The 10,854-nt window shown below is 49.4% G+C and overlaps 1 protein-coding gene across 8 annotated transcripts in view; it reads right to left on the bottom strand.

Moving 5' to 3' along the window:
• Positions 1-653: 653 nt before the first annotated feature.
• The window catches only part of RALGPS1 (Ral GEF with PH domain and SH3 binding motif 1), a 292,098-nt gene continuing 281,897 nt past the window's right edge, over positions 654-10,854 (bottom strand). For 2 of the 8 annotated variants that reach the window (XM_057548190.1, XM_057548192.1), the window contains exons 19-20: positions 9,054-9,145; positions 654-5,175 (exon numbers count right to left, since the gene is read on the bottom strand). In XM_057548190.1, coding sequence (XP_057404173.1) covers positions 5,146-5,175; positions 9,054-9,145 — 122 coding nt within the window. In that variant the 3' untranslated portion in view covers positions 654-5,145. Of the gene's footprint in view, positions 8,510-9,053; positions 9,146-10,854 lie in introns of all 8 variants that reach the window. The other 6 variants (XM_057548186.1, XM_057548187.1, XM_057548188.1 and 3 more) reach the window with 5 other exon arrangements.

The following is a 10,854-nucleotide window of genomic DNA, read 5'->3' as shown; positions in this document are numbered from 1 at the left end:
ACTGCCGGACATTCCAGCAGAGAAGCCAGTCTGGAGGGAGAATGTAGGGGACAGAAAAGATGTAGGGGGCTTCCCATTTCTCCTTCCTGCCCCTTGAGACTTCACCTTCGTCCTCCCCTCAGGTTTCCATGGGACAATCCTTGTAAGACAGTGCCCCCTCTTCTCTTAAGCAAGCCAGAGTGGGTTTCTGGGTTTTGCCTAGCATCATGAACTCCCCTCAACATATCTTTTCAGACTGGGATCCCACTGCTCCCCCAAATCCTTTACTCAGTGAGACTGGGTTGCTTGCCTCCCCAAACTCATCCCGCTCCTTCTCTTCTGTCTTCCTGCCTCTCCCACCCACCATGTGTTCAGCGATCTCTGAAATGACTCTCCAAATGCCCCTGCCCTCTAAAGCTTCCCCCAATCCCCCAGGTCCCTCCCCGGAGTGCCCATAGCACTGACTCTGTCCCTCCCTGAGGGCACTGCTCCTGTATGTCATTTATGTTCTAGTAACCTCTTAGCTGAGCGCCCATACCTCCTTCACGTCTGTGTCTGGCACAGCACCTGTTGGCTAAATAAACGCACGTGACTTTAATAAATTGAGCAATATTCATTGGAAAACACATTTAATTTCAAAGTAAACAAAAATGTTTACACTAAACTATTTAATTAGTGAAACAATTATTATCAGTGTAACAAGCTGAAAAATACAGCAACTTGATACAAGACTGAGGTAACAAAATACTTCACCAAAAATCTAAAGAATCCCACAGAGGGCTGATGTTCAGTGGTTACTGTGGATGAGACAATTCACAAGAATTAGGGAAAGTCCTTACACAACTGCATGCAGGGGGTCTGCCGGGAAAAAAGACAGCCCAGGAGAGTGCAACAGATTGAACAAGAGACAAATTAAAATGTAAAAATTGATTTTCAACTTACTTTGAATAATACGTAAGAAATTGAAAACTACTCTCTATGCAACATTTTGAATGCTAAGTGGAAAACCATGCATTTTGGCACAAAATTTATTGAAGATTATACCATACTAATAAATTAATCACTATTGTTTCATTATTGAATGGTCACATTCAGAAATGGACAAAGAGATGAGTGGTTATAGAACCGACAGATGATCCATCATTGCTGCTGCGAGCAGGGGTTTCGGGGCTGCCCGTGGCGCACACACACTTGTGCAGCACCAGCGGCGAGGTGGTCCGTGGGACGAGTTCTTGACACCCAAGGAAATGCACCTCTCACTCATGCTGTGCTTGTCTTTAACATTGAAATTAAAACCAAAAAACCTCTGAAGTAAATACTGTGAGCATTCTGACCCTACCCTCTGGTTCCACCTCGGAGTCCTCACTGTGTTCAGCCGTAGCTCTGTGCCAACCAGTCACTAGGACAGCAACTGGACTCACAAGTCAAAGGCTATTCGGTCTGTTGAGCTTCTTGAAGCCTTTCTGGAGGAATCTGCACCTGGTTCCTACCCTGTGCTAGGAGGGAGGCAGGGTCTTGCTGGGAGAGAGGAAATGGCATGGTGAAGATGATTTGTTCGTTGAGGGGTCAGCTCCATGAGGGCAGGGCTTGGGTTTGTCTTGTTCTCAGACATTTCTGTCCTGGGTAGAGCCTGGCACACAGGAAGCACTCACAAGGGATGAGAATCAATGGATGAATGGGTGGTTTCACACAGAGGATCTGTTATTTCAGAGGGACTCTTGTAGATTTTTTTTTTTTCCTTTTTAAAACATGAAGTCACCCAACATGCAGAATGATGTGGGGCTGATTAAAGTGATTCATGAAAGTCAGGTTGTGTTTTTAGCAATGTTCACCTGGTTCTAAGCAACTGTTAACGTGGATCCAGAGCTCTAGACTCCGCCTGTGGAATGAAAGCGGACCCTGCTTGCAAATGACTTCCCGTTTTCATGGACCATTTTTCCACCTGTACAATGGCATCCTAAAAGATATACTTCTTGGGCTTGGGAGGTGGGAGGAAGACGATGAAAGAAATACTGGCCATATTGGTAAGAAGAAAAAACACTTTATAAACTCAGTTGGCAAGAGAGAGCGGGTTCCTTCGTAAACAGAATCCCTTCAAGTGTCTTCTCTTTAGGGTCCACAGGGGGCAGGGTGATGAATGGGCAGGCTTCTTCAGGGAGGGAAGGGAGGCCACACTGTCCCACTGGGCATGCTCAGAACAATATTTCTACTGCTTTCCACCAAATCTATCCTCCACGAAGTTTCAGTTGTCAGAATGCACTTGGCTGACCTTGAGTTACAAAACGTGTTGGACTGAGAGGGGTGAAAATTACTCCCAGGGAGAGGGGAGTGAGCTGTGTGGGCGGCATCATGAGGATACCAGCTACCTACTCCACAGTTTGTAGATAGCATTCTATAACTTTCATCCTGGGGTGCCATGATCTCTTTGCTTAACAAAAATGATACAACATATGCATGCAAGACACATCACCTTCAATGTTTTCACAGACATTTGTGCACCATGGCTAGTCAAAGAGCAAGACCCAGAAATGCTACCTTCCAGGGCCAGAATCCACCCGGGGACTTTCCCCTTTGGGGTTTTGTGCCTGTCCCCCTCTGTCCCCGGCTTGCAGGCCTCCTCACCTGCAGCTTGAGGGACAAACCAACGCTGGAAAGACAATCAGCACTTAACTCACATGCTTGGCCCTGAGCCCCTGCTGGGAGAGAGCCAAGTGCCTTACAGCCTCATCTGCAGGACTCTTCTGGTAAGTTCAAGGTTCTTACCAGTTCTACGAGAATCCAAGCTAGGAATGTTTCCGGGAGGGGACATGGGATCAATCTCAATTTTAGTGAGAAGACTAGACACTTTGAAAAGAATTGCAATTGTGCTATTTCAAAATTAGGCTCAGAGGAAAACATTTGTAAAGACAAGGAAAATCTGTAAAGCGCAGGAAAGTACCTGATTTAGTGTAAGTCTGAAATTTTGAGGTTTTTGGATTGGCTTCTATAATTTCATGTCAGAAAAACCAGGACAGTTTGAAGAGTAGAGAAATTCAAGGAAAGTAGTCTTCTAATTTCATTCAAACTTAAGACTTAAAAAAAATTAACAGGTAGAATCAGATTCAATGTAAGTTAAAGCGTTAATACTGCATGGTTCTGGTGAGAGATGTTTGGAGTGTCTGCTGTATTCATTCAGCCTCCAGATGCTAATCTGAGCAGTTGTTGGTATGAATTAGGTGCATGCATTCGACCCCAGCTGCGGGAGGGTGTGCGAAGCACCGATGACCAAGGTTTGCTGGCCTCAATTTCACCATCTGGAGTTTCTCCTGGCATGAAAGTATTCTAGATTTTGCTCTGAAGGAGGGTTAGTTACGGAGCATAGTAAGACTCAACCACAAAATAAGACCCTGATGACAATTACTCTCCTCACCAATTCATCTGAATTTTCAGAAAAGTGGTCACCGTTTGATCAAAATACAGTGGTGGGTCCTTTGGTAGTTCTTAAGTCGACCTATTATTACATTTTATTGGTTAAGATGTTGTTTTGAAGCATCATGCCCAGAAACTCTTAAGAGTAGTTTGGTGTCTGATCAGTGTGAGCTCTGAAACCACAACAGCAACAAGGACCCAGAAACTCAGTCTCTTTCAGAAAATCATTAAGAGTTTCCTTCTCAGAATTAGGACACCCAGATTAAAAAAAAAGAGAGAGGGGGAAAGAGAGGGAGGGAGAGGGAAGGAGAGAGGGTGGGGAAGGGCTGAAGGGAGAAGCTATGGTGATAAAGCTACCATAAATAAAGCTAATTTTTATTCATTACTTTAAATAAAAATGTATTTGTGCAAAATAAAAGTCACTTAAAAGTATGACAAGGAGTGACAGATGAAGGACATTGTTCACCTGAAGAGCTCTCACCAAAAGCAGAGCTCGGACCGTCCCCTCCCCAGGGCTTTGCTCTCGTCACCACGGTCGTCAACAATTGTGCCCTTGGACTTGGATGATGGAGAACTTGCTGGTGACTGTGTTTGGGGGCAAGAATCGGGGAGCTTAAGGCCTCAGTGTCACTCAGCTCCCCAGTGTAATCAAGAATCCCAGTGGCTCTGCCCTGGCAGTGGAGGCAAAGGGGTGAGAAGATGGGAGCAAAAGCCTTGCTTGGCGGGGAGAGGTCGGTGCAAAGTAGCTTCTGAGCAGCCGGTCAGGTCACCGTGTGCGCAGGCGGCCTCGAGAAGCTGGCAGAAAGCGTCACGACTTCCCATGCTGACCCGGGGGCGGGGGGAGGGGTGAGAAGAGCGGGGCCTTCAGACCCTGCGGGAGGGGGGCTGGGAGGAAGCAAGCAGGCCAGTGCCGGCCCAGTCCACGGTCCTGAAGCTGGGTCTTGCCTCAGAAGAGCCGACGGCAACAAGGCCTGGAAGGGCCCCAGGGGCCCAGGGATCAGGCCTTCCGGATGAATAGCACCCATAGGAACAGAAAACAAGACACAATTTAAGGCATTGTTTGTTTACAGTAAAAGAATGCGAGGGACCCTTAACACAGGAGGAATCTGGGCTCTCACTCTGACCTTCCTCGGTGGACCAGCCTATCGCTTAAGGTTAAAGCAGGGCCTCAAAGAGAATGAAGTGTGTGATGTCACGAGTCTTGTGCCAAAATGCATGTTTCTCGGAGAGTCCACGCTCGCTCGCTTGCACGCACACAGACACGGCACGCACACGCAGAGGACGCTTCGGGGTTGTACAAAATCTGAGGCAGCCCTGTGGGCGAGCGACCCGGCACACTGGAGCCAGTCCCCGCCTGTCCCTTCCCTCCAGCCCTCACGCGGGGGGACGCTGTCCACTCTTTTGTGCAGGAGAAAGCACTGGGGACCCAACGTGGGACGGATGCTCTCTGGTCGCAGCAGCAGCTGGTGGACGGATGAGGGCCCAGGGAGGGAGGACGGGTTGTACAGTCTGGGGACCCATCGCGGCCCCGTGAGGTGGTGCTGCAGAACGGGGGTCATGGGGGTGGCTGGGCATCGGCAGGCGGACCCCCGCACCGGTGGAGCCCTCTGGACTGTGAGGCCTCGGCCGTGTCCCCTCGAGTCCAGCTCTGAGTCTCCCAGCACCCCACCAAAGGCCTGTGCCCTGGACACGCGCTTCGCCACCAGTCCCAGGCCGGCTCCCAGAGGCCTCTGAAGTCACGCTAAGTCCTGCAGAGACTTATTCAAATGACATAAGGTTTGCAGGTACCTAGAAGAGAAAGCTCAGCCTCTTGTCAAAGTTCTGACCTTTCAGGAGGGGATGGGGGTGGTCCCTAAGGGAAGGGTTCAGGCCTCTCCCAGTCAGTCTGTGAATGAGTGGGTGGTGGGGGAAGGGGAGAGGGCACAGCAGTGGTACCAGCCACCACGTGTTACGGGGCTGCTGTGTGCCAGGCAAGGCTCTGAGTACCGCATCTGTATTGTGTCCTGAGTCCTCACAACAACCCCAGGAGGCAGGTACTGGAATTATCCCCATTAAAAAGATGAGGAAACTGAGGCTTAGAGAGGTGAAGTACACAGCAGGTGAGTGACAGGGCTAAGACACCAGTGCCCACGCTCTCAACCTCTATCCTTGGGTCAAAGCACAAGTGCATTTGGAGTGGAGAGCTGACCAATCCTGTAGGATAAGCACATGCCTCTGGAGAGGAGAGGGGGTGGTTAGCGGGTGGCAGGAGTTGGCAAGTGGAAGCACAAGGAGAAGGGGGAAATTTGGGGATATCGGGAACCCTAAGGCTTCCCATGCTGTGTCCCCAGGCCCAGATCCCAGCTACCTTTACTGGGGAGACCACCAGCCCCAAGGTCAGGGTGTTTCTCCCTCCCCTCAAAGCTGTGGACATGCCCCCAGCCCCAGGCCTCCTCCCCCAGCACTGCCGTGGGGTTCCAGGAAATTTGATGAGAAACAATTTCATCAAAAACAAATCCATCTTGGTGGCAATTTGGTCAAAATGATGAATTGGAAAAAAACGCATCTCCTTGCACTGGGAGACAGTTACAAGAACGGTCACAGCAGCACTGTTCAGAATAGCCAAAAGCAGGAAATCATTCTTGGGATCACGGACAGAAGAACTGATAAAAAAAATTACAAGTAAATGAATGACAGCTATGCACACTGACATAGAGGAATCTTAGGAACATACTGTAGGAGAAAAGCAAGTCACAGAAGAAACTATACAGTTATGGTTCTATTCTTTAAAAAAAAGTTTTAAAAAATGTACCCCAGACAATACATTAAGGAATCAAATACATGTGTTCACATTTTAAAGGAATGGTAAACAAACAAATCAGGAGAGTGTTTATGGGGCATAGGTGAGCAGGAGGGAGACAGAATTAGGAAGAAGCCCTTGGGAGGGAGGTGTTCCGAGGACTGGGGAGGTCCTGCCTTTAGACTGGGTGGCAGGTACACGAGTGTTTGCTTTATTGCTGTGGTTTACACCTTACACATATGCTATCAATAAAGTTTAAGTGTATTCAGTGCTAGCACACACAACTTTAAGAAATGCAGTTCCACAAAAAAGAAAAGTCATCTTAGTCACTGAGATTTTCTACAGGAGTAGATGCATTTCTGTAATGACTTCATCGGAGCCCCATACCATCACATGCAGGTAGTGTGGCTTATTTCAATAATCCTCTGCTGTGGAATATTTAGTTTTGCCAATTTTTTCTTATTACATAAAGCAGAGGGTGGGAACATTTGTTTGAAAGTAAATTAGAAATAAAAAGGGAAAAAAGTAGAAAAAATAGAAGACCTTCTCCCTTAGGTCTAAAAACTGGACAAAAATACTTAAACGTTGCCAAAGCTTGTTGCAGTACACCACGTTTGCCAGACGTGAAATTCAGTCCATTTGTCCTTCTGACCAAACACCTCCTCTACCAAGTGGGTTTGACCCAGTTCCCTGCTACCTGCTGCGCAGCTGCTGCTACCCTCGGGCTGCCTCCACCCCCAGAGAGCCAGTGGACACTTGCTCAGGGCAACCATCCCTGCTCCCGGCTGCCCCCCACCAGTGCCACGACTGTCACCATGGAGCAGACACCAAGGCCCTGCCTCTCTCTCCGCCCCACCATCTGTGTGGCCCACCTCAGTCCTTGTCACTCCTCTGGGTCACCTGTGTGTGGCAGGTGAGCTCCAGCGCACTGTGCTCTCAGAGTGGCCCTCAGAGCTAAGGAGGGGCCCCAGGCATGCACGGAGTGACCAGGGCGGAGGAGGTCAGGACGCTCTTCCTCTCTTAACGTGACCTGAGGCAGCACCTTGTTCATCGTCTTGAGGTAACCATCAACCAAAGACCCTGGTCTCCCCATCGTGGAGATGAGCAGTTACATTTGCTTAAGCACAAAACACACTCCAGAGACCGCAGAGCTGTAGTTTCTTGTACGTCATTTTAGAAATTTTTTGGGCACCGACATGCATATAATAAATATGCACGTGTATTTTAATACAAATGAGATTGCCCTTACGTGTGTTTTTACACTTTACTTTTTCACTTATGTCTTGGAGCCCCTTTCAGGTGATCACACACAGATCAGGGGGTACACAATAGGGGTTTACTGAGGGTCGCTGAGTTTCCAGGTGCTTTTTTTTCTCTTTCTATTAAGGACAATGCTGCAGTGAACATTCTCACCATACACCTGTGTGTGCGTGTGTGAGCATATGCCCCAGACAAATTTCTAGCAAGTGAGTTGAGGGACTCGAATGCGATTTATTTTCAGTTTCCCTGTGGTGCCTCAAGTTTATCCCTTTATCAGTCTTGTCCTACTGTTTTAGTATGTCGAGGACTTTCTGCTAATCTCTCCGTCTAGCTTCTTATCGTGTAGAATTTGATCAGCTTGTTACATATGTCCTCATCGATGTTACAGATGAAAATCCTGAATAGGCCCAAACTGAGCACAGAATCATGGGACACACCACTAGAGACCTCCCTCTGCTTTATGAGAACCGCTTTGAGGGGCCAGGAGGTCTGTGACTGTGCTGTGACCAGCACCATGGCAGCCCCTGCCCTCCCAGCCTCACACGCCTGCTGTGAACTCGGCACCACCTTCCTCCCCCTCGAAGCTGCCACCATCTATCCCAGCCCTGGCGCTCTCTCTCCAGACGGAGGAGAGGGACCCGGCTCCCCAGCCCCCTCTTCCAGCTCATCCCTGGGGAACAGGTCAGGGACGCTCAGTGCTCCTGGCCCCAGCAGCCCACCTGCTGCCCGGGCTGGTGGGAGGGCTGAGCAGCCACCCCTCTCGCAAGCCTGGACAGCAGAGGCTGTGCTTCCAGGCCTTTGGCTCGACAGCAGGAGGCTGAGCAAGCCAGGTTCCCGCCGCCCCCCCCCCACCCCCCAGGAAGCATGCGGCAGGAGATCTCAGGGCCGGCAAGTACAGACTCTGGTGTCAGGCAGACCGGGGTTAGATCTTACTCACCATGGGGCCTTAAACAAGTGTCTGCCACTTTCTGAGCCTCAGTGTCCTCAGCATAAAACGGAGACGGTATGGGAACCTACCTCACAGGGATGTTGGGAGGATTCGGCCAATTCCTGCACGTAAAGCATTTCTCCTGAAGCCTGGTCCTGGGAGGGGCAGCAGTGGGGGGCGGGAGCAGAGCCTCAGGCAGGCATGGCGGACCAGAGGTCCTATTGGTTCAAACATGCCAAGGGGCCAGACAGCCCCACTCACCAGCAGCCATGGTTGCTTCTCAACAAATGAGCTATTATTATCGTTATTCCTAAGGGTTGTCGGGGGCAGGGAGGCCCTTTTGTCAGGTTGGAGTATGCCCATGAATCAACTTTCGGGGGGTGACCTCAGTAGATGCTGTAGCCTGACCCTTGGGGCACTATCCTACCTGTAACCTATCTCTGATGGATGTTTCTGTGGCGTTCCCTTTCGTAGGAAAGACACAGGGGCCAGATTCAAAGTTCTAGTCTGAAGCTGGGCTTAGTTCCAAGAGGGGCAGGGGGTGCCCTGTCTCATGGGAAAAGGCTGATGAAAAGAGGGCGCCTGGGAGCTTAGCTGATAGGCTCTGGGGGAAGGAGGGAGGTGTGTTTTCTATGGACCCTTAGTCCCGAGGGTGGGAGAGGGTATTTTAGGTAACAAACAGGACTTTGGTGACTTTACCTGAGGCCTGTTGCTTTTACATGCGTCATCCAAATGCTTGTGCCACAGTATTGCATGAAACCGGGAACCAGTCTGGAACTTGTAAACATTGCCTGATGGGTAGAAAACCACTGGTTAAGAGGAAGGTCACATGGGAGGGTCTGTCTGTGAGTGTGGCGTGAAGATAAACGTGGACCTGGGGAACTAAACTAGGGAAGGTCAGGAGCAGCCCAAGGCAAGCTCGGGGCATGTAGAGGAGGAGGGTCCCGTGCTCCCCGCCTGTCTCTTTGGACCAGGGCTCTTAACCATTTTTCCGGCCATGGTGCCTTTGGCTCTGGTGAAGCCTGTGGACCCTTCTCAGAATTATGTTTCAAATGCATGAAATAAAATACAAAGAAAATCAATAATACTGAAATACAGTTACCAAACTGCTAAAAAATAAATGAGTGATATCATTCTCTACGTGCTTATTTATGAATGCGCTAATGACAAGATCTGGGGGCAGGTCTGATACTGTACTGTAACTGCAAAGAGTTGAACAAAAATGCTATTCTAAGATATCTGCAATAATACGTGATATGAAAATACCCGTGGTTTCTCTTGCAGATAAAATCACAGGTATCGTGAACATTCTAGTTAGTAGTTTAATACTTATAATTAAAGGAATTAGAGGTCATGGAAAACAGAGATGTGATCTTTTTCCCACCCAAGTTCACAGACCTTTTGCATTCTATCCATGGACCTTGGCCACCTGCTGTGTCATATTTCCCTCTGCTTGGGGACAGTGCTTTCCTCTGGGCTCAGCCCCGAGAATGGCCTGTGGACCCCATGACCATACAGTCTTTAAGTCAAGCTGGTATCGGTACAACCTTTACTTCCTAAAGAAACCACCTCTAATCTGGTCCCAGAGCCTTGCGGAAGAAACTCAAATGGTAACCAGCCTGAGGAAACACTATGACGTGTGCGTAGCCGTACGTGGTTCAATCACTCAGAAGCAGAGCAGAGGACTTGGCTCCTCTCCATTCCCCGGGCTCCTTGAGGCTCTCACTTCTTTAATTCCCAGCTAACAACATTCAAACCCTGACCCTCCAACAGCACCATCATCTGCATTACCTGGGAGTTTGTTAGAAATATAGAATCTTGGTCTCCACCCCAGAGCCACTGAATCCAAATCTGAATTTTTACAAGATCCCTGGGCAATCGTATGTACATGAACCCTGCATTAGAACATTCCTGTGAAGGTGTGAAGATGCTCAGGGTCCTTACAGCTCCAGTGAACTTGCCTAGCTAGGAGACCCAGGAAATCCGGGGTTCTGTCATGTGACATAGGCTACCGAGGAGGCTAGCATGGCCTATTCTGAACCTCAGTGCAGAACCTCTCCTTCTTCTCAGCATGGTCATGGGGGAAGAATAAAACCAGGAGGAACCGGGAGATGACTGGGCAAGTGAAAGTTGGAGCTTTTATAGAAGGGTTCTTCTCTGATTTGGCCTTGGAGCAGGACGCTGCCAGAGCCTCACGGCACAGGCAAAGCCGGGGTGTCCTTGAAAGCTCCCAACACCCAAGACCCCTCCAGCCGCATGGTCACTGCCTCATCCAGCGCTATGTTATTCATTCCAGGACCCTGAGGCTAGAGTTCCAGGGGTGATGGGCCCCAGTAGCCACAGGTGAAAAGGATTCTGGCTGCCACGTGCCATGCACACTGCTCAGTGGACACGCCCACCACGATCTAAGCAGCTTTTGTGGACCAACGAGGGACCCTGTGAACATCAGAACCTAAAGCAAAAGGAAAGCAGCAGCCTCAGAAGTCCCTACTGTTTCAAA

This window comes from Balaenoptera acutorostrata, chromosome 6, assembly GCF_949987535.1.
Source record: "Balaenoptera acutorostrata chromosome 6, mBalAcu1.1, whole genome shotgun sequence".
Classification (NCBI taxonomy): domain Eukaryota; kingdom Metazoa; phylum Chordata; class Mammalia; order Artiodactyla; family Balaenopteridae; genus Balaenoptera; species Balaenoptera acutorostrata.
Note: the sequence above shows the minus strand (reverse complement) of the source record. Positions and strands in the feature narration are given on the sequence as shown.